This window comes from Tiliqua scincoides, chromosome 10 (assembly GCF_035046505.1).
Source record: "Tiliqua scincoides isolate rTilSci1 chromosome 10, rTilSci1.hap2, whole genome shotgun sequence".
Taxonomy (NCBI): Eukaryota; Metazoa; Chordata; class Lepidosauria; order Squamata; family Scincidae; genus Tiliqua; species Tiliqua scincoides.
The window spans coordinates 8,997,670-9,021,182 of NC_089830.1; the positions used below are offsets into that span (position 1 = coordinate 8,997,670).

Genomic DNA, 23,513 nt, shown 5'->3' on the forward strand with positions numbered 1-23,513 from the left:
CACAGAATGAATCCCATAGTGTCTCCTTTAACTGTCAAAGAACATTCATTCACAAAAGCCCCAAGAGGCTGCAAAAAAGCAGGTTGTGAAGCAAAAGGGGTTTCTGCAGGCCTGTTCCAGCTCTGTTTCTTTTCCCTGGGGGTTTAAATCACTAAGCAAAAAAGGGGAACCTAAAGCACTGCTACACTTCTTAACACTGAAGAAAGAACACTGAAGAAACACTGAAGATATCTGGAGTGATATGCCACTCAAATTTCCTCAGCTATGTGCCTCAAATTGCCACTTTTCTTAGTTCATTTTTAAAATGACACATGGAGATGGACTCAGGAGATAGGAAAGTGTTGCTCCTTGACCTCCCCGCCAGGGATTCTGCTTCTCCTTGCTTCATGGGTGGGTTAAATGCAACCCAGATTACCCCCCAAAGTGAGATGCATGTCTTATTTGCCCCTTTGGTCCCTTTTTCTAAGCCAAACCCCCCTTTTCAAGCTCCCCTGCTTGCCTTCAGCCCCATCCAGGGGGAGGAGGCCTTAAGTACAGGTAGATAACCCCTTATCCAGACATCTGAAATCCAGGCTATTCCAAAATCTGGACATGTTTGTCCTAGAAGTTTTTCTGTAGTGTGAACACTAGAAGGTCTTGTGCTTATTCCCAAGTACAGTGAAGGTACAAGCTGTAAGTTCTATTCTCTGCTCTGTGGTGTATGTCCCTGTCAGTGGCGTCACTAGGATTCCTGTCACCCAGTGCGGGAGGCCTGCGCATCACCCCATGCAGTACCATCGCCCCGCCCCCACTGGTTTTTTGGCTGTACCTTTTGACAGAACACAGATATTTCAATGTGGTTTGTTTATTGCATTCTGCATGAAATTACACATTGATTGATATATAACATGATGGGATTATTCCTCCAAACTCTGATTTTAGTGATTTTGAAAACTTGAAAACACACACACATCCTGTGTCAACTTACTAACACCTTATTGCAGCAGTTCTCAAACTTTTAACACTGGGACCCACTTTTTAGAATGACAATCTGTCCAGGACCCATTGGAAGCGATGTCGTGGCCAGAAGTGACATCATCAAGCAAATTAAAATAAATAATTATAAATAATTAAATTAAAATAAAAGAAATAATTAAATAAGGGGGAGCCAGTCCTGTTCCACCAAGTGAATCTACTCTGAAGTAAGTTCTATTGTGGTCAATGGGGCTTACTCTCAGGAAGGTGTGGGTGGGATTGCAGCCTGTGAGCTCAATCCTATGCATGTCTACTCAGAAGTAAGCCCCATAGTGGTCAATGGGGCTTACTCTCAGGAAAGTGTGGCTAGGATTGCAGCCTGTGAGCCCAATCCTATGCATGTCTACTCTGAAGTAAGTCGCATAGTGGTCAATGGAGCTAACTCGGTAGTCTGCCTGCAATAACAACCCCCCCCCAAGAGAATCAGTGAGATTTCCCTCCCCAGTGCCCAGTTTAAAGTTCTTCTATTTCAGGCATATCAAGATAAAGACCCACCTGGCTTTGCAAGTGCAAAATAAAAAACTTTCCCCTTACCAGTTCAAGCCTCTTTTCTTTGTCCTTGGGGGGGGGGGGGGGAGGCTGCCTTCTAGAGCATTTGTTGTGCTCCAGTTCCATCGGATTGGGACCCTTCTGGTGGTCTCACATTCCCCTTTGTCTTGCCTGACCAAAAGGCAAGGCAAGGCAAGGCATGTCTGCCTACTCCAAGTAAACACAACCAAGTGGCTGAATTTGCTTTCCATAGAGCTCAGTAGACTGCAGGAGGGAGGAAGGGAGGGACTTCCTTCTCAGGTGTTTTGGGGGCTGCATTAATTGGATAAGGACCATTCTGATGTCCTTGGAGTCCTCTCAGCCTGCCCTTTCCGATGGACTAAGGCAAGTTCGCCTACTCACAAATAAATGTGGCCACGTGGCTTTGTTTCCTGCTCAATAGAGCCAGCTGGGAGGGAGGCACGGACCTCCTTCTCCGTTTTGTGTTTTTGGGGGCTGCACTCATTGGGTCAGGACCATTCTGGTGTTGTTGGATTCCTCTCAGCCTGCCCTTTCCGACGGACTATGGCAAGCATGCCTACTCGTGAGTAAACGCACAATACTGCTCACTTTCACTTTACATAGGGATCCATGCATTTTTTTCCTTCTGGTTTTTTGGCCATAACTTTTGAACGAAAGGAGCTATTTCCATTCTGTTTTCTTGCATTGCATTCCGCTGGACATTCCGCATCCAATGGTGTATGGCATGACATGGTAGCTCCTAAAATCGCAATGTTAGCACATCCAACCCCCAGGGCGCGTCACCCACCCCAGGCCCGTCACCCCGTGAGGCCCGCATCCCCCCGCACCCCTTTAGCGATGCCAGTGGTCCCTATACAGACATTGCGGAAAAATGTCAAAGAGGCCAGCAGGCACCAGTATGGGTAATAGTGAAATATTGTATTCAGGAAATAATTCCAAAATCCAGACACCTTCCTGTCCCAATTCCAAAATTCCCCTGGGGGCTGGGAATAAGAATAGGCCCTCAGTTTGGCTGTACTTGTCATAAGAGGTGACTAAACAGCCACCAGGTAGATGGGACTCCTTAGCCTGGGAAGGCAGCTCATCTGAGAGAAGGAAAGCTCTGATCCCAAACCTCCGTTGCCTTGTGGCTACATCCAGTTATGGAAAAGGCTTCAGGAGTCAACCTTGAGGCAAAATCCAGAGCCGGAGTCCCTGAGGCAGTTCATGGCTGAACACAGTCACATTCTGGCAACTCCTGCGACGCCGCTGGAACCAACCGTATTGGCTTCTGCCTTTCCATTGGACCATTTCAGCGACGTGGAGAGGGGGGATTTGCTGCATGGTTAACAGTCTATCCTCCATACCTACTTTACCCAGGCTTCACACACTGGAGAGGACACTCTGTTCCAGAACCACCATTCAGAGCGTGATACCATAGTCTTCCGAGACTGAAGGATGCCAACAACACTCCTGTCCCAAACAGTCCAGATAAGGGATACTCACCTTGTACAGACTTGAGCCCTATTCTGAATGCCCAGTTTGAATTATGCACTTGGAAAGTTGTGCTCAAAGGGAAAATGCTTTTGAGGATGTGCAGAGTGTTCCCCCTTTGCACACCCTCAGGGAAAAGAGTTTTTGGATAAAAGCCTGGAATTGTAGGCAGTCTGGAACCTGGTGTGATGCCCATCTCCAGTGCCCATTGCATGGACACTGGGTTTGTAGAGGTCCCACACAGGAGAGCTCTTTTCTGAGGCAGTTCCAGGCCTGTGTTGACACTGCTCAGCCCAGATCATGTAAAGCTGACAGGTCAGGCAAAGGGGGTGGGTTGCTTCAGTCCAAGTCCATCCATGCCAGGGCTGCTAATGGACACTGTGGCATTGCAAAGGGCAGCTGGAATTTGCCTCTGGCACAGGGGCAGCTTTGTTTCCTGAGTCCAAGCAGGCAAATGCCATTCATCTCGTTAGCCCCATGCGTGGGTCAGAGATAGAAACCTCGTTCCTTGCTAGTGGAGAGAGTCCCAGGCTGCACTGCCTGGCTGCTGGACATCTGGGTGAAATGCAGGGCCCTGCCCAGTGCTGGCTGAATGCTCTCCGTGTTCCAGTTGCATTCCAGGCAAGGAGAACTGAACTCTGACACGGAGGCCTTGAATGAACGGAAGCAACAACCATCCCATCTATGCAGCTGCCTGCCAAGCACATGCCCGGCTATCGTCAGAACAGCGTGGTGCCCTGAGCCCCTGACGTGTGGGGGCTGGCGTGTGGCGTGTGGCCATTCATAATGTTGGCAGAACTGCCAATAAGGATAGTGGGGCTGTCCAATCCCAGCAGGCATCCTCAGCCTTGCTCTCAGGCACCGTGCTTAGGTTAGAAAATGAGAACTGGAGCTTAGTATGTGGAGTTTTTTTTTCCCCCTGCACCTATTTTGCCAGCAACAGAGCTGTCCCAATGACTAAGCACTGGGATCTCTCAAACAACATTCTTATGTCCTTATTTTGAAATTCTAAACATTTTAATATACAGTGTTTAAAGTGAGATATGCTGAGTTGAGACAATAGGAATCTAAGCATCTATGTGCCAAAGACGTTGTAGGGACAAGTCATACTGGAAGGGCATTGCTGCAGAAAGCTGCAGGTAGCAGGGGTGGGAAAGCCCCCCTTCCCCCGCTGAGATCCTGCACAGCTGCTAGCAACCAGCACAGACAATACTAAGCTAGCAGAACCAAGGGTTTAAACCCTTGAACCAGACCCAGTTCAAGGGTCTAAACCAGGGGTGCTCAATAGGTGGATCGCGATCTACCGGTAGATCGCGAGGCAAAATGAGTAGATCGCGGAGCCCTGTCTCCCCAAACTGTTAATATGTCAGTTTCGTCTAGTCAGTAGACGAAACTGACATATTTAGCTAAACTGACACTGAAACTGACACTTTAGCTGCTCTTCAGGCATGCAGCAACAAAACTGACGAAACTGACTAGACTCCAGCAGGGGCTCCATACATTAAAGGGGGTGTCTGTCAGACACTTCCTTCCCCCCTGGTAGATCTCCGGGCCTTGCTGGGTTTCAAAGTAGTTCTGGAGCCAAAAAAGTGTGAGCACCCCTGGTCTAAACCCTTGAACCAGACCCAGAACCAGTCTAAAAGGCTGACACACAATCCTGGAGATAAACCCCATGGATCATAATGGGACTGTTCTTTTTTTTTTTTCCCCCACTGGCTGAGTGCATGCACTTGTTGCAGGACCCACCCAACCAATCCCTGATGATGCCACAGTATCCAGTGGCAGTTATAAATTTGGGAGTCAGCTTTGCCTGGGGTCCTGGTAACCTAGCCCTGGCACTGCCTGTTCTCTGAACAACTCCATAGTGCTCAACTTGTGGAAATCTGTGCTTCAGCTGCTCTCCTCAGGTCTCCAGATGCAACTATCTTTCCTGTGTCCAAAACCACTTGGGATGATCTTGAGGTCTTTTCACATCCAAGCCACTCTGATTGGGGCACCAACTGTGGCTAATGCATCAGTTTTTGGCCTAGACTTGAAGGCTGGGTCTTGAATTCTGCTCTCTCATGTGCAGAGACAGAGGTGACAAATGGTGAGTCAGCCACAGGGAACGAGGACTGCAGCTGGGGCAAGGCAGGGATGATCATGTTGTCAATAATGCCAGTACTTGCTGATGGATGATGACACCCAACCAATGGCAGAATTTCCATAGAAACATGCCAAACAGCCAGCAGCAAGCACCTTTCTGGAATAGTGAACAAGTCCAGGCAGCAGAGCTAAGGGAGATAGGGAGAAGAGGACCCGTCATTGTACACTACTTCTCCACCAAGCAAAAGGTGGAAGGTTAATTTATGGCTCCATGTCCTCAGAGGATCTTCCACCTGAGTGCTTTCAGGCCCTGATCCAACTGCTGGTGCTTACAGACAGTGATACCCAGTTGGAGTCCAAGTGTTCTGCAGTGAATCTAGCATATCTGCTCACCTTCTCTGTGATGGCTTCAAGGTAATCTCATCTATGAGGATAGCTCAGGTGGTTGCCTTGGGGAGTAGATTGGTTGGGTGGGGGATCACCCACCTATGTCTGCTCACTTGCCTCCCATAGTCTGACACTTCCACACTATCATCTCCTCTACACTTCCTCTTCTGTTCCACCCTCCTCTTCTTTTTCCAATCCAGGGAAGGGGGGGAGGAGAGGATATCACATCACCAGGTGTGATGCCACAGCATTTGGCATACAACCTCAAGCACTGGGAGGTCTTGGGTTGGTTCCCCACCTTCCAAATAAGCAAACATCTCAGGTTACTTTGACCATTCCTTGTATATATTGTATGTGATCTATTCTAGTTCCCTTTCCCAGGTACCTTTGTTGTGTTCTTCTGAATTTATTATCCCTGCTTTGTTGGTATTTTTTCTGAAGGTGTTAACCAGGACATAGGATTTCAGGTGTGGTCTAATGCAAAAAGTGGTATCAGCTCCTGCCTGCAGTGCTCGATTGATGCAATCCCAAACTAATGTTGACTTTGTGTCTGTGTTTTTTGCAAGGGCATCAGCAGGCTGGCTTGTGCTTCTACAGTGGCCAAGAATACTCTTGAAGGTGTTCAGGTAGCCAGTTTCCTCTCATTTGTATTTTGATCCAGAAGTGTGAACACATCTTGCATTCCTCTTTATTAAATGTTTTTCATAGCATAGCCCTCAAGCTGACTGAGAGCATATTGAAGCTGAATCCCATCTCACGTTCCCTGCCTAGTTTCATTGGCTTATATTTATCATTTTGAGTTGCCTTTGAACATAGTAAGAAGGGACCATAGGCCAGTGGAAAAATACCTGCTTGGCACACAGAAAGACCTGGGCTCCAAAATCTTTTCTAGCTGTCGCCTGCCTCCCTCTGTCCCAAAAGGGGTCTAAAATATACTTTGTACTGATAAAATTTCTCTCAGAGACCCTGCCATGTAGGACAGGGAAGCAGTGGCATCTTTAGGGTTTGCATCACTTGGTGTGGGAGGCCAACATGCCACCAACACCATATAGGACTTCCTCCCATGCCCTGTGTTGGGTGTGGTGATGAACATTAGCCCATCCCTCTCTTTTTTTGGTTATAGCTCTTGATGGAATATAGTTATTTCAATGCAGTTTGTTTCGTTACGTCCTGCATGCATCGAATGATATATAACATTATGGCATTATTCAAAAATACTAAGATTTAAAAAGTCTTCGCTAGTAGTTGTGTCACCTTGTGCATGTCACCCAGTGCAGCTTGCACCCCCCTAGCGACTGCAGGGAAGATCCCTCCTGAAAAGCTGGTATAGCTAATGCTGGTGGACTGTGGACTAGGTAGGCTAATATAAGATAAATGCACAATGTTATCTCAGTTCTTCCCTGTTTTGTATCACTATCATTGCACCTTTCCCTCTTCTCCACCAAGGTAATCAGCAAAGATACCAAAGAGTGCAGATCCCTGAGGTGAGTGCCAGCTTGTTTTGGAAGCCCTTGAGCAAAGAAACCTTAGAAGCACCCCTCCCTGCCCCACTGGTTCAGGCAAAGCCTCTCACACTGTCTTTGTGGCTGCTCAATGGCTAAGGGAGACAGGGCTGGCCTTAGAAGCTGCAGGGCCCAATTGCAAACATTTTTGCAGGGCCCTGGGTTCATAGCCAAGGTCAGTAGAATTTTAAATATAGAAACAAAATTCTTGATAGACAATGGCCCAAATCCTAACCAGCTTTTCACCACTGGCATAGCAGTGCCAATGGGACATGTGTTGCATCGTGCAGTTGGTTGCAGTTGGGTGAAGCCTCATGGAGGCCTCCTCAAAGTACAGGAATGCTTGTTCCCTTACCTTGGAGCTGCATTGCCCTTATGTTGGTGCTAGAAAGTGCGTTAGGATTGCACCCTTCATATCTCTATGGTGGAATGGAAAGTTATCAAAATGCACATTTAAAAAGTGCATGTGAGTTAATGGACCAAATGAATCTGAGCATATTTTAATATAAAATTGCATAGAAGACTAGATTACTTCAGTGCAAGGCCCTCTTAAACCAGTGATTTTCAACCTTTTTCATCTTACGGCACACTGACAAGGCACTAAAATGGTCAAGGCACACCATCAGGTTTTTGATAATTGACAAGGCACACCATGCTGCCAGTGGGGGCTCACATCTCCCATTGGCCCTATTAATAAATGACCTTCCCCCAAATTCCTGTGGCATACCTGTGAACTACTAGCAGCACACCAGTGTGCCATGGCACAGTGGTTGAAAATGGCTGTCTTAAACACATACCCAATTTGGAGCAATTGGTCCAATTGGCTTAAAACTGGCCCTGAAGGGAGAATGGCAGCTCTTTTAAGGCATTATGGGCTGTTTGCCAGTCTTGGACATCCCAGAAAATCCTCTGGCAACACCTCTGCCTGAGGGATACTCTTGGTTCATATATACACCAACCTGCTCCCCAGTTTATCCTCTCTTGCAGTGGCTTTCCAACCAACTGCACATTAGCCTCTTAAAGCCGAACCTCCTAACCCACCTGTGGTGAGAGGAAGTTTCTAGATCAGTGGTTCCTGAACTGTGGATCCGGGACCCACCAGTGGGTCATGACCCAATTTTTGTTTGGTTGTGTAACTGACAGGGCAGATTAGGTGATGTGCCTGAGGGTTAAACAAACTGCTATTTGGAGGGGGGAACACTGCTGCCCAATCACCATTATAGCCACACACGCATTTATAAATCAGGCAGCAGCCTCTAAGGCCACTAAAAAGTATGGGAGCCACTATTCTAGATGCCTTTGGTGCTCTGCCTAGATGAGAATGCAATCAACCCATTTTCACTCCATGGACAGGTGTGCACATTTAATCCCTGTTGCGTATATGCAACATTGGCAAAAATGGTTTAACCCCTGGCAGGCCCTGTCTGCCCATCCTGGCATACTGTTCTTGGAGGATTAGTAAACTCTAGAGCAGTGATACTTAAACATTTCACACTGGGATCCACTTTTTAGAATGAGAATCTGTCAGGACCCACCAGAAGTGATGTCATGACTGGAAGTGACATCATCAAGCAGGAAATTTTTCACAATCCTAGGCTGCAATCCTACCCACACTTACCCAGGAGTAAGTTCCATTTACTATCTTTGTTAAAAGCATATACGTAATGACTTGTTAAAAGTACAGGTCTGTAACATTTCCCCAAATGCAGTCACAGAACATGGTAGCATCAAGTCTAATATATTAAAAATAAAATATTGAAATGAATGGGGACCCACTTAGTGGGTACCAACCCACAGTTGCAGAAACACTGCTCTAGAGCAGGAGAGCCCAAACCCTGGCCCGCGGGCCACTTGCGGCCTGCTGCGGGTCCCCATCCAGCTGCCAGGGGGTCCCCCCACCTCCAATGGGCACCCGGCCCTCACCCCAGCCTGCGCTGGCCCGCCATGTGAGCTCCGCGCCTTGCTTTCCCTCGCTGCTGAGCTCAGTGGCAGCGAAGGAAAGACGAGCCCAGCCAGCGTGCAGGGCCTTTTATAGTGGGAAGGTAACATGAGACTTGCAGGTCTCGCGTTACTTCCCACTATTAAAGACCCTTCCCACTTGCCTGCTAGTCTCTTCCTCCTTGCCCATGGGCTGGGCTGGGCTGGCATCAGTTCCCTTTGGCTCAGCTCCCCTCCCCTCTCCTCCCCTCCTGCAACCTGAGCCAGGGGAGAGAGAGAGAGAGATCACAAGGGAGGGGAGCCCAGCCCAGCTTGCAGAATGTCTCCCTCCTGAGGGAGGGAGGGCTGGTTGGCTGGCTGGCCAGCCAGCCAGGTAGGCAGGCAGCAGCAGCACATGGGCAGGCAGGCAGGCATGCAGCTGGGCAAGCACGCAGGCAGCCCAAGCAAACGAAGGAGGGAGGGCAAGGGGGCAGGTGAGCAGGTGGGTATGTGAAAGTGTGGAAGATCCCCCCCTCCATTTGTGTGAATGTGTGTGTGAATGTGATCATAAACTGACATGAAGATCCCCCCTTCTTAGGGTGAATGTGATCATAAACTGACATGAAGATCCCCCCCTTCTTAAGGTGAATGTGATCATAAACTGGCACGAAGATCCCCCCTTCTTAGGGTGAATGTGATCATAAACTGGCATGAAGTTCCCCCCCTCCATTTGTGTGTGTGTGTGTGTGTGTGTGTGTGTGATCATAAACTGGCATGAAGATCCCCCCCCTTCTTAGGGTGAATGTGATCATAAACTGGCATGAAGATCCCCCCCTTCTTAGGGTGAATGTGATCGTAAACTGGCATGAAGATCCTCCCCCTTCTTAGGGTGAATGTGATCATAAACTGGCATGAAGATCCCCCCCCTTCTTAGGGTGACTGTAATAATAAACTGGATTGAATTCATTCATTCATTTTTTGTCTCTAATATACGTATTCATTTATGTAAATTTATTCAAATTTGAAATGTAAATTTTTTTTTTTCCAGAGATGTTGTGGCCCTCCTGCCAAAAACTTTGAGCACCCCTGCTCTAGAGAGTCCATGCTGACCTTCCCACTGAGTCCCCACCATTGACAGGCAGGCAGGTCAGTCACCAAGCTGCTCTGCCGTGCTCTGTGACCCCTGGTGATTTATGTGGCACCGTGCAATTGATGTGCCTGCCGTCTGGGGACAGATAAGTGGAAGCTCCATCATTAGTGTAAGCAGAGGTGAGGAGGTGATCAGTAAAGAGGATTTCATGCCCAATCAATCATCCTCTGGCATTTATTTCTGGCTTTTGCCTCCTGTCCTCCAGGAAGAGTAATTAAAGGCTCCATTGGGCAGGACAGCTTTGGCCATGCAACACTTTGGTTTCGGAATGGAGAGACTTGTCCAAGCATGGTCCAGAAGGTGTTTCCCAATTCCCTTCACACAGTAGCCAAGATGCATGTCAATATGGGACTCCTCCAGAGTCAGGAGTTGCCTTGCAAAGGCAGGCAGGGATCTACCAGGTCCAGCAACTCTGCAGGCATGAAAACAGCTAATTACCTGCCTAGTTGCTTACCATGTCTCAGAAATCTGTTAATTAATTTAACACCAGCATCAAGATTCAAAGCCATAAGAGAAGCCAGCACATTCCTTCCTACTGGTGAACATCCCATTTAGCTAATCTTCCTGGCTTCCCTGGATTTTGCTTGTCTTATATACAACTCATTGATTGTTTTGCTAATTTTTGCCACTAGTGTGGCATGGAATCCAACCCTGCACTCCATGCACGTGTACATCTCCTTAAGTGCTCAGGCCTGTCTTGTGTAATGGGACACACACACGGACAAAATTTGTTATAGAATTCCAAATATAGAATTCTTTTCTTTCTCTCTTTGAGGCTGAAGGGTACTGCATTTTTTTTCCATATCAGGTTTTTGTAACCCCTTCCAATTCTTGTGAGTGTGTGTGTGTGTGTGTAAAGCAAATATTTCTTTACCCAGCGTGTGATTAGTCTATGGAACTCCTTGCTACAGGATGTGGTGATGGCGTCTGGTCTAGATGTCTTTAAAAGGGAAATGGACAAATTTTTGTAGGAAAAGATTATCACAGTTTACAAGCTGTAATGGGTACGTGCAACCTCCTGCTTTTAGAATTAGGCTACTTCAGAATGCCAGGTGCAAGAGAGTGGCACCAGGATGCACGTCTTGTGTGCTCCCTGAGGCACATGGGGGGCAACTGAAATACTGGAAGCTGGACTAGATGGACTAAATCAGGTATCTCCAAACTACAGCCTGGGGACCATATCTGGCCCGCCACAAGAATTTATCTGGACTGCAGCAGCTTTTTTAAAATCACAGCTTTTGATAATGTTTGACATTTGTGATGAAATAGTTATACTGTTGTGGTTATTGTGGAGGATTTTCCCTGCAATTCAGAGGGGCTTCATTTCCCCTCCAAATTCAGAGGGGCTTCATTTCTCCTCCAAATTCTGAGGAGCTTCTTTTTTCCTCCAATTCTGAGGGGCTTTGTTTTCCATCCAATTCTGAGGGACTTTGTTTCCCCTCCAGTTCTGATGAGGCGCGGTGAGCCCAGATTGTAACCCACATGCAAAGGCCACTGGAGCAACACATAAGCATAGTGAAAAAAAAGGCTGCTTGGTGTTTAGAAATAATCTTTTTGCAAGTCTGAAGCACAGAGAATAGTAAAAGCTGCTTGATTTTATTAAAGGTAATAAGCTGACTGAGGCTGGAACTTTGGGACCTCAAAGGCTGTGTTATACATGTTGGAATTTAGCCTAGAAAACAGTACCAGGCTGGAGATGTACGCCTTGATAGAAAACACACCTGTGTTCACCAGGAAAACGTAACTACTCTCTTATGCTTTAGGAGCAAAGGTATACATATGGAGACCAAGTAACCTTTGATACCAAACCAAAGTATTTACCCAAAGTAAAAGGTCACAATAGTTTTATAGAATTAAGACATAGAAGTCAAAATATTTGATTTTAGTGAAACTGTTAAAGGAAGTTTAAAGGTCTTTGCTTCACAGAGGTTTGCAGAGGGCCCCACAGTGTTTTACTAAAACCAGGAGAAATGCAGAAGAGATAAGATAGGTGGCTCAAGCAAGGCCATCCTAATTAGGATGAGTCTGAAAGGGATGTATGCCAAGAAATGGGTCTGAAGTTCTGCCAAAGATGAGGTCTTCACACCTGTGCTTAAGTGTTTTTGTGTTCTCTTTTAATGAGGCTAGTGAGAGGACTTGTCAATTCTAATTGAAATGATAAATGTGAGTAAGGGTCAGCACTGGGTCAACACTGGATAAAATGATATTATAGCAACCCCTGCTGGTTCTTGAAAACTTTGTAATTCAATATGTTTAATTGTTTAATTTTACCTTTTATGGGAACTGTAACCTGAAACAAGCCTATCAGGTGTCTCTAAAGTTATCTATAGCCTAATAAGAGTTTGCCCCATCCATGATGTCAAACTTCAGCCAATGGGAAGTTCAGATTTTCAAACAAAGGACCTAGAATGGTATAAAGGGTCCAGTTAACATTGGGAAATTGCTCTCAGTGCTTTGGACACAAGTCCCTTGAGATGCCCATTGCTTGAAATGAAATACCCAGATTTCTTGAGTTGCCTCCTCTCTACCCTGCAACACGGAGGGGCTTTGTATTCCCTCCAATTCTGAGGGCCTTCATTTTCCCTCCAATTCTGAGGGGCTTCCTTTTTCCTCCAAATTCTGAGGGGCTTCGTTTACCCTCCAAATTCTGAGGGGCCTCATTTTCCCTCCTATTCTGAGGGGCTTCATTTTCCCTCTAGTTCTGTGGGGCTTCATTTCCCCTCCAAATCCTGAGGGGCTTTGTTTCCCCTCCTATTCTGATAGGCTTCGTTTCCCCTCCAATTCTGAAGGGCTTTGTTTCCCCTCCAAATTCTGAGGGGCTTCGTTTCCCCTCCAAATTCTGAGGGGCTTCATTTCCCTCCAATTCTGAGGGGCCTCATTTTCCCTTCAAATTCTGAGGGGCCTCATTTTCCCTCCAAAACAAGCCAAGGTGGTGACATTTTGATAATTTTTCTCCTTGTATCTTGGAATTTGATTTTTGTTTCCAAACAGGAAATATATCTGTATGCAATCCTATGCACTCTTACTTGGGAGTAAGAACCATTGAATAAAATTGAACAAAGGAAGCCTGCATAGGATTGCACTGTCAGTCAGAGAGCCTGGGGTCCTCAAAATTAAAAAGTTTAGCAACAGGCTGCTTCAACTGCTGACTTAAAATCATAAACGGGTATGACGGTCTTTTGTTATTTTGAATGTGGCATCCAGGTGCTTACATTCAATGACAGATACATGGATGGACTTAAACATTTTTGCCAATTATTGTGCTTTTGAAGTTCCCTTAGTTGGTGCAGCAACCGGATTCACACTGATGTGATCCAGGTGATCTTGTTCTGGCCCTCACTAATCAGGTCTGTAGATTATGCAGGCTGATGAGAGGCAATGGAGAGAGGCTTGCTCATAGCTTTAGCAAGGAATGGCGAGTTGACTACTCAGGGTTTGCTCTCCTTGAAATCAGGTGATCATTAATTAGGGGTTGCTGAATGAAAGCCAGTCCCAAAAGCAACGTGGTGCTCTTTCTAGACATGCTCCTTTTGTTTGTGGAAGAGAGACCGTCCTGAATGTATGGATGCTGTATGAATGCTGGATGCTGGAGCCAATCATGTGAAGAGATTATCCCTTCTGCAGAAGGCGCTCCTTAAATTCATTTTATTTGCAGTATTCCCCATTACTATTGCATACATGTTTCATCCGGATGGCCCAATTGTAGATCACATATCTTTTTGAGTGGCAGGAACTCCATTCTAAGTACAGGTGTGCACCACTTAACAACGGGGGATATGTTCTCTGATCGTATGCTCTGATCGTTATGCTATTAGGTCATTAGTTCAATCTACTGCTTTTGTTGTGTAAACAGACACTACCCCCAATATAAGGGAGATTCCCACTTTGAGCTATCATTAAGATAAAACAATTTTCCTTTGAAATGGTTCCAGTTTCACTTTTGCAGGAAGACTTTCTGGTGTATTTCTCATTTTACCTAACCAGCACACACCGCTATTTTTGCTAGCGCAATTAAACCATTATAAAATTATGCATGTGTGGTTTTTAATTGAATCCCGATTTCCATCTGAGTGCAATTTGCCATAGCCTCATGAATAAATAAAACCCATATTTTCTAGCACATTCTGTGAAAATATGGAAGCTGAAACTTCTATCGTGTTTTAACTGACACAATTGTTTAAACGAGGTGAGCAATACAGTATTTGTGTAAAGATTATAAGCTGACATCAAATTAAAAATGTTTTAACAATGATGGCTGTGTAAAATTAAGCTTCCTTTAGCAAAGTTCCTACAAAGCATGAGGTTCTGCTTTTATTAAAAACCTATTGTTTCAAGGAAAGAGCACATTTACTAATTTGAACCTTTGTGTGAACAGTATGTATATGTGTATATATTAATTAGAGGGAACAACAACCTCCTGTTCAAAGAACTACAAAAGCCACAGCATAAATTAGAAGACCACCACCCCCACTAAGAAGCAAAAGGGAACTGAGTGTTGCATCGGTGCCTCTGGATGTCTCGGTCGCAAAAGCTCTGCAAAGGTGACCAAGCCAAGAAAAATGGTCATGGAACCATGACCATGGTAGCCTTGGAAACATTTTCTTTATTTCTCTTCATGCCCAGAAAGACCAAGTGTGCAGCAAGTGAGAAACATTGCTTGCTGTTGAGGTTCTCAGCTACCACATCCAATTATCTGGGACTTTATAGGAATCTACTCTGGTTCAGACCAACAAGGGGAAAAAAAAGGACGTGATGTCGAGTGACATGAATTATTCAGGAGGCCTGATTTAACAGAAGCCGTATTCCTCACCAATGGCACGGCGGCGGCCCCCACTTTCATGCTGCCTTTGCAGCCGCACAATTCCCCCAGCCCTCCCCGTGATTACTCAGAGCAACAAAGCTCCTTCTTATTAGATCTAATTGAAACTAGTGGGAACTTTTGCCGATAGAGCTAATGCAAGTCGCCAAGGAAAACACCTGATTAAGCTGCAGGCTCTTCTATTTATATTTGTGCGTTGGCAACTGGCAGCAAGCTAATGCCTGAGCTGCACCACAGAATGGATTCCAAGGCCACGGTAGCCTCTGTTGTAACCACCCCAGGCTCTGTGCAATGCTCGTGTGGTTTGAGCTGTGCTCCTAGATGTTTGCAACAGGGACTAAAGGTCCCTTTCCCTTGCATCTGGAGTGATTCTTGGAGATAGGAGGAATTATTAGTCATGTGCTCACAGGTTTTCCACCTCAGTTGGCATCGCTGAACTACTTATGCCAGTATTGAAGAGTTGTTCATTTTCCACTGTCTGAGCATGTCACAATTCAGTGGGGGGAAGCAAGGTTTATCCCTGCCCTTGTGGCTTTTTGTTTCAACCTACACAGCTAATGCAAGATTTCTCCTCAACCTTGCCATCTCCCAGAAAGGCCCTGCTCCTTCAATGCCATGGCTTTGGAGCCTACCACCTTCCACCGTCAGTTGCAGGAAATCATGGCAAGGGAAAAGTCTGGCTTAACAGCAAGGTCTGTTCCTGAGCAAGTAACAAGTACTAGGAAGCATGAGAAATGCAGCTGAGAAATAGTCACCCCTTCCCTCCAAGTCTGAGCTGTAATTTACTCCCAATGTGAACAATAACAGAAGTAACAAGACGTGTGTGTGTGTGTGTGTGTGGGGGGGCTTCCTTTGTTTGTCTATAACTTAAGTGGTCTCCAAAGGGAATACTGATGCTATCTTACAGATGCACTTTTTTTTTGGATTGCTTTGTTTCTCTCCCATTCTTCCTTATTTTCTCCCCCTTTCCTAATTTGTAGAGTTGTTTGAAAATGGTGTTACTCAGCCCATTGTGTTTCACTAAAACTTGGGCTGTAATCCTATCTTACTCACCGGAAACAAACTCCTCTACTAATTTGGCAGGGTATGAGGGTAGGTAGATAAATTAAATTAATAAGGATTATGAATATGTCTCACTGGTGGCACGGATAGGGTGGAAGGAATATCCTTCTATTTTATGTTTGCTTTATCTCTTCCGGGGTTCGTTGTTTAACAGCCAATAAATTCTGAATAATGAAAAAGAGAGCTGTAGGGCACTTTACATGAATATAATTACATGTAACTCAGAAACCTGCCTATCCTTCCAGCAACATGAGGTGGTGGAACTTGCCAACCGATTTATTTTCTGCCTCTAGAAAATATGGAACCCTACATATATCGGAACGCAAAACATAGAAATACACATGTTGTACACACATACAACATACAAATACTCCTGTGCACAATACATATTGTGAAGTGCCAGAGTAACCTTCTGTTTTGATGTCCTTGCTCTGCAAGGCAGCAGGGGGCGCTCTGTCTACACAGAATATCCCTGTGACTGACAGGGGACACTGCAGGGTGCCACACTTGGCAACTTATGCATTATACATCCCACAACTCAGGCAGGTGCCAACTCAATAAAACCTACAAAGAAAAGCTACCAAATACACAACTGGTTAGCAAGCATTGATTCCTGGCCACAGGGAGGTCAAGAGGGAAAAGGATGGCTTTCCTACAAACTGGTCTGTATCCTGATGTCATTCGGCAATGCTTTTGCCATCTTGTGAACTCAAGACTGCCAAACAGGCAAACGGCTGGAAATGCCACAGCAGACCAGTAATCAGATGGGGTTGTAGCAGGGTTGGGAAGGAAGATGTCCCTTCCAACTGCCAGTAGCAGGGCAACCAGTTAGAAATCTGGTAATGCTCTTACTCACATTGCGCTCACACCCTCTGTTCTCCAGCTCTCCTCCTAGGGTACCCAAAGCCAAATCGGAGGCATGTGCTTCTCCCAGGTGCACCCTTTTGCCTCCCAGACCTTCAAAGGCAACAATCTGCTGTGACAAATTGCTACATGGGCCCAACTTGGTCTAAAATCCAGTTGGGTCTTTGCCTGTGGCTTGTCACTGAGGAAGCTGTGGCTTCCATGCCACTAATCCAACAGGGATTTTTCCCCCCTTTTCCCTAGTGCAGTTGACAAAAAGAGGAGTTTAAATTTTTTGTGGGATTGGCAGGAGGTGCAGAGATAAAAAGACAGGCTTTGGATGAGCACCATAAGACTCTCCCAAAGGGGTCACACAACAGGCCATGCACTGCTGTCAATGTGCTTCATTCCACTTAGTCGTTGGACTGCTCCGAGAGAACGAGCACAGTCTGTGCCACCGAGCTTTCATTGTGGCTTCTTAAGTTCAGAGGCTGGTCTACCACGCACCCCTCCATCCCACTAGCAGGGAGGCAGCCAAATTGTGGCCATTCTAGCAGGAATATTTCCAAGGCCTGCAGCGATCCCTAAAATGGAGGCGGATCCTGAAAGAATGAACTTTTATTCCTGTTGAAGCTGCCTGACTGGAAAGTGGGACAATGGCGATGAGCGATGTCCGGCTTTCTGGGGAGAAGCTGTGTGCTGCCTCCACCCCTTTGGAGCATCCACCTTTGTACTTCTCTTGCTCTGTTGAGAACAGCCTCCCCTTCTGTAAGGTTATTACCCACCGGTTCCCAAACCCACCATCCCTTCTGAACAGCTGTCAAGAAGCAGCAGCACACTGAGTACTTCTTGGCAGAAAAAGAGCTTAGTTACAGCTATACCCTCTTCATTCAGGTGAAATATTCAGGTGAATCTTTGTGGTGGTTCTCTTTGGAAAGAGTTTGATCTCACACAAGGAAAAGGGGCTTTCTTGTTTGATGGGATCAACATGGGGAACACCTTCTGACAAAGCAGATGTCCTCAGCGCGATTCACTCCCCCTTGTCTATGGAAAGTGGAGGCTGCAAAAGAGCAACCCCCAGATGCTCCTTGTCACAAGGATTTCTTCCAAGTCGTTCCTCTCCCTCATAGTCAGACAAGAAGAAGAGGGAAAGCAAATACAGCAGAGTTCCTTTCCTTGACATGTCTGTGGTTTTTACATGAAATGCTCTTTCAGCCTTTGCTGCAAGGGCTTCAGAAAAGTTTTGTGGAAATGGTTTTTCGCACCACAGTAAAAGAGCAAGACAGAGGAGAAAACAAAACTGTGTTTCTGTCCTTAACAGACTGAGTGCAAAATTGCAGGAGAGAAATTGACAAAGCTTTTGCCCTTTAACAATTCATTTGGGGAGATACTTCCAGTTTCTGTCTGCTTATACAAAAGACAGACAGTGCAATCCTATGCATGTCTGCTTAGAAATAAGGCCCATTGTGTTTACTCCCAGGATGTGCATATAGGATTGAAGCCTTCCAGTTTGTGCCCTATGTACATTCACTCACAAATAGGTCCACAGTGTTTGCTCCCAGGCTTTGCAGCCTTACCCTGCCTTTCTTGCCCTCTACATGGTCCAGTTTCCCTGGCTATTTCTATGCTATTTCTCCGGCAAACCCCCAGCACATTCTAAATATACACAGAGTTTTGTGGCACGTTCATTTTGGCATAAGCACTCGTAGACTCTAATTTTTTCAAATGCAGGAAGTATAACCCTGAGTAGGCAGGTATATAAACACAGGCACAACACACGGCCTGACAGCCGGCATGGCAGTGTTTAGAAATTAGTGGGAGAACATATTAATGTTCTAAGATGCTCTGTGACAACAGAACATTTCAAAGGAATTATCTCCAGCAGGAATCAGTTGAACTTGAATTTAGAACAAGATTGGACATTGCAGACCTTAATAGCAACAAAGTTAGGCACTTCTGCAATCTGATGCACTTTCTCCTGAAAGTAAGCCCCACTGCACAGTGAGACTTATTTCTGAGTAGACATGCATAGGATTGTACCTGCGATTAACTTAGCATTGCTGGGAGTTATCCATGATTGCTATCGTGAACTGTGAGCCATGCTTATTTTGTATAACTTTCAGCTTGTCCCAGACTAGGCCTTATACAATTGACTCCACTATTTACAATTTTTCTCCTTGGTACATACTATATATATCTGCCTACTGAGGAGGACACTTCACCCATCTGATGATGAGGACTCTATTTCATGAAAGCTTCTGCAGAAATACTTGTGCAATTGTTAGTCTTTAAAATAGCACAAGTGTTGTTCTTCTTGCTACATCCCTTTTTGACTCTGCCCCTTTGCTTTGCTCTAGCGCTTGATGTTCTTGTTGCAAAACAACAACAAACAATAAAGGAACAGCTGAGGTACGCAACCTACGGATGCCAGGAGTCAGAAGTTCATTACATTTCCCCAGTGATGGTCCTTCAAATTTTTCTATTTTACAGTTCAGATTTCAGGCAAAACTACTCCTAGGGATGCCTGTAAGTCTTCCCTAGTGCTGTTTAACAGAATGATTGTTAAAAAGTTATCTGTCCTTTGCAGTCTGACTGTTTACATGATCAAAATGCAAAGAAATTAATTTAGGCAGATACCGAGAAGCTCTTAGGAATATTTCGAATAAGACAAAAAAACAAAACACATGTTAACAGAAGCATATGGCGACCTGCTGGAACTGGTGCCTAAATAGACTGCTTGCACCAAGTATAAACCCGGAGAGATTTGCACTGCAAGGAGAGAAGAACTGCAGTTGGGATTCTGTGAAACCCACACACAGATGGCAAAATCCGGCAAGAAGGTCGCCCTGCAGGAGCCCCCCCCACACCCCCACCCTTGAGCAGCCCCCCAGGGCTTGTTTCTAGGCAGGGTTCCTGCAGGAGAACTTCTCTCTGGGTTGAGCCAGAGGGGTCTTCCAGGACCTTGCAACACTGTGATTGGCATTGGGAAGCTGAGCCCTTTTTTTAAAATGACCTAGCGGCTGCTGCTCTTTTCAAGGGGCTGTGGGGGGGTTTCCTTCACGTTTGAAAAAGTTCCCCTTTTTAAAGGATTCCCTCCCCAGAAGAAAGTGGCTGAACCAGGCAAGGAGGCCACAGAGAGAGAGCAGAGGGCCGGAAAAGGCAGAGTTCAGCCACCACCCCCGCTCTGCAGCTATTCCAGAAATGCAAAGAAAGAAAGAAAGAATGAATGGGGTGGGGGGGGGGGGTAAGAAAGAGGAAGCCAAGAAGAAGGCAGCAAAGCACATTGCTGAAGATCTGGTGCTTGCCTCAGTTTCCCAAGCAATTTCCTGATCTCTGGGCACTTTCAAACATGGTCATGAACGCCAGGTGATGGTGGGGCTCACCTACAGCGAAGGGTCCCGGTCTGCAGACGGAGAAGCTGTTCTAGGAGGAAGCCTAGGCTCACCTGAAGCTTGGCTGGCTTTGGAGAGTCACCCACCTTGTGCTTCGCCCTGCAGGTTGAACTTCCGAGGTGGTGGGCTTTGTTTCAGTCCTGCTCGCTTAGAGAAGAGCTGGAAGGGGGGGGGTAGCTGCACACACCCCTAAACTTTGCCCAAAGGATCCAGGGAACCTCCAGGCTGCAGAGAGGGGCTGGAGCACCCATCTGCCCAGGGAGAAAGTCGTAGTGGCTCTCTGGCCACAGAAGTTGCGCTCCAGTGCGTGCAGAGGCCAAAAGTGCTGCAGGGTGGTATGTGTGTGTGAAGCTTAGGAGGGGGTGAAAAGAGACCCTTTGGAGAGCAGGGAGGGAGAGGAGCTGCGGGGGAGGCTCACAACACCCAGGAAAGTCAATCGCAGCCCCAACTTTGGCGCACCTGACACCCTCCTCCTCCCCAGAGCAAAGAAAAAAAGGGGGGGGATAGAAGGAGAACCAAAAAGGACAGGAGGCGGATTCCTGGATAAATGTTTTATGCGAGTAATAAAATATTGGCTGTAACATAAATAAAAACGGAGCGGGATACAGACGGGCGTCCCAGACCCAGCGGACCCCCAAAGCTCTGATGGGGGGGGGGACTGGGACAATCCAGAGGCTAGTGGCTGGCATCCTGCTGCTGGCCAGGAGTCCAGTCCTGCCCAAGCCCTGCAGCAGCAGTGCCTCTGGGACCGACCCCGGGTAGGGGAAAGTGGGGTTAAGCCTCCAAGGCTTGGCAGAAGGGCCCATCCACACTGCTGCCGGGTCCCTTTCTGGACAGGGTGAGAGGGGCAGGGCGGGCATCATCACGGAGCTGCTGCGCTGCGTTTGGTCATTTGGGGGGGGGCAAGAAGTGCTGTCCCGACACCAGCCCAGACTGAGCGATCCCCCCCCTTTCCCTTCCCCACATTCCTTGTCCTGGAGAGGCAAAACAAGAAGAAACCCGAAGGGACTCACACCTTTGGCCGGTCCGGGCTTGGCTGTCTCGGAGCGCATTTGGTTGGCTGGTTGTTTTTGGGGAGGTTCAAATAAATACAGAACTTTAAATTAGAAAGAGTCTCAGGCTGGGGGGGGGGAATAAATTAAGGCGCCTCTCCGTCCTCCGCCTTGCTGGTTCTGTGTCCGACCAAAGGTCCAGTTTGGGACGGAGCAGGGCTGGAGGGGGTCCCCCTGGGTGCTAGCGTTTCGCCAAGGGGCCAGGGTGGGGAGGGGATCTCCTTGGGTGCTAAGGTCCCTCAAAGGGTCCTGGCTGCTAGGGTTCTGCAAAGAGGTCCCCTTCGGTGCTAGAGTTCCGCAAAGAGGTCAGTCAAGGCGGGGAAGGGGTCACCCTGGGTGCTAGGGCCCCACAACGGGTACCCCTTAGGTGCTAGGGTCCCGCAAAGCGGTCAAGGCGGGGTCGGGGTCCCCCTGGGTGCTAGAGTCCCGCAAAGGGGTCCCCCTGGGTGCTAGGGCCCCGCAAAGGGGTCAGGGCGGTGCTGGGGTCCCGCCAAGGGACCTGCCCCCCCGGGGGGCCCCGAGGGCCAGTCCCAGCCCGGCCAGTCCAGTCCTGGGAGGGGGGCAGCCCCGAGTCATTGCGCCCCCGGCGGGCTGTGGTGGAGCGTGTGGTGGTGGAGCGGAGGCGAGGCCGGGGAGTAGACGTCCTCCATGGCGGGCGGGTGGGGGCCCCCCGCGGGGGTCATGCGCTTCTCCTTCTGCCTGCGGTTGCAGAACCAGACGCGGACGACCTCCTTCTCCAGCTGCAGGGTGTCTGCCAGGGAGGCGATCTCGTGGGCGGAGGGCTTGGGGCACTTGAGGAAGTGGCTCTCCAGCGCGCCCTTGACGCCCACCTCGATGGAGGTGCGCTTCTTGCGCTTGCGCCCCTGCGCCGCGATCTTGTCCAGGCTGGCGGGCCCCCCGGCGCTGGAGGAGTCGGTCTCCTCCAGCCACTTGTTGAGCAGTGGCTTCAGCTTGCACATGTTCTTGAAGCTCAGCTGCAGCGCCTCGAAGCGGCAGATGGTGGTCTGCGAGAAGACGTTCCCGTACAGGGTTCCCAACGCCAGCCCCACGTCCGCCTGCGTGAAGCCCAGCTTGATCCGCCGCTGCTTGAACTGCTTGGCGAACGCCTCCAGGTCGTCCGAGCTGGGCGCCTCCTCGTCCGACGGCTCCTGCTGGGGGTGCCCCAGGTGCGGCGGGGAGCCCTCCAGGTGCGCCTCCGACGCCTCGTCGTGCGCCCCGTGGCCGTGGGGCGCGTGGCCGTGGGGCAGGTGCAGGGAGGGCGCCTGCGGGCCCCCCAGCATCGCGTTCAGGCCCGGGTAGGCCGCCTGCGAGTACAGCAGGGGCTGATGTCCGCCCGCCGCCGTCGGGGACATGGCCGAGGGACAGCCGCCCAGGTGGTGTGCGGAGGGCCCGCCTTGCGTCCAGTGGCCGCCCGTTCCGCCGGCTCCCGCGCCCTGCGGGTGCACCAGGTGCGAGCGCGAGTGGAAGCCGTCCAGGTCCCCGCGCTGCTGCCCTCCTGCACCCTTGGAGTGCTGCTCCAGGTGGGTGCCGCCGCCTCCGCCGCCCCCCCAGTCCCCCGTGGCGCCCGGCAGCCACTGGTGGTGCGGGAGGCTGCCCATGGGGTGCCCCGGCGTGGCGGCCAAGCCCTGCAGGTACTCGTGGTGCATCATCTTCTGCACCTCGCGGTACGTGGGGCCCGGGTGCAGGCGCTCCGCGTCCGGCGTGGGCACGGCCAGCAGCGGGCTGCCCCGCGGTAGGTACTGCGCGGTGGTGGCCATGGCTGGGCTCGGTGCCCCGCGCTCCCCTCCGCGGCTCCGCGCGGCTCCTCACTGGGGCCCCCTCGGTGCGCGGGGCGCGCTTTACAGTCCCGGCTCGGCCCCCACGCGCGGCCACTCCCCCACGCGCGCCCCATTGGCTCCGCCACCCGCGACTGGCAGCCGGCCCCGCACCTCCATAGGGCGCCCTGGGCGAAGGGAGCCGCCCCCGCCCCGTCTGGCGGCGCTGGCCCGGGGATTGGCGAGGGGGGGCGGCCGCTGCTGATTGGAGGGGGCAGGCGCCCCATTCATGCCACTGAGATCCATTCACCACGTGGCGGCAGGGAGGGGGCGCACCTGCTGGGCTGGACGGGACGGGGCTGGAGAGGGAGAGAGGCAGAGAGAGGAGGATGCTCTCCCGGGTGCGTTAGGAGCATCCCCTGCAGCCCCCCATCACGCCCCAGGTGAGCTGCCCACGGTCCCTCTTTCCTGGGGGAGGGGAGTGAGGCGGGCGCACCTCTTCGAGAGTCGTGGACGGTGTTGTTTCCACCCCCCCCCCCAACCAGTTCCTGAG

The 23,513-nt window shown here is 49.0% G+C and overlaps 1 protein-coding gene across 1 annotated transcript; it reads right to left on the reverse strand.

The window, feature by feature from the left end:
* Positions 1-21,778: 21,778 nt before the first annotated feature.
* POU3F1 (POU class 3 homeobox 1) lies at positions 21,779-22,963 on the reverse strand. The gene has a single exon (XM_066638761.1). It carries the CDS (start codon positions 22,961-22,963, stop codon positions 21,779-21,781), a length of 1,185 nt encoding a protein of 394 aa, XP_066494858.1.
* Between the last annotated feature and the right edge of the window lie 550 nt (positions 22,964-23,513).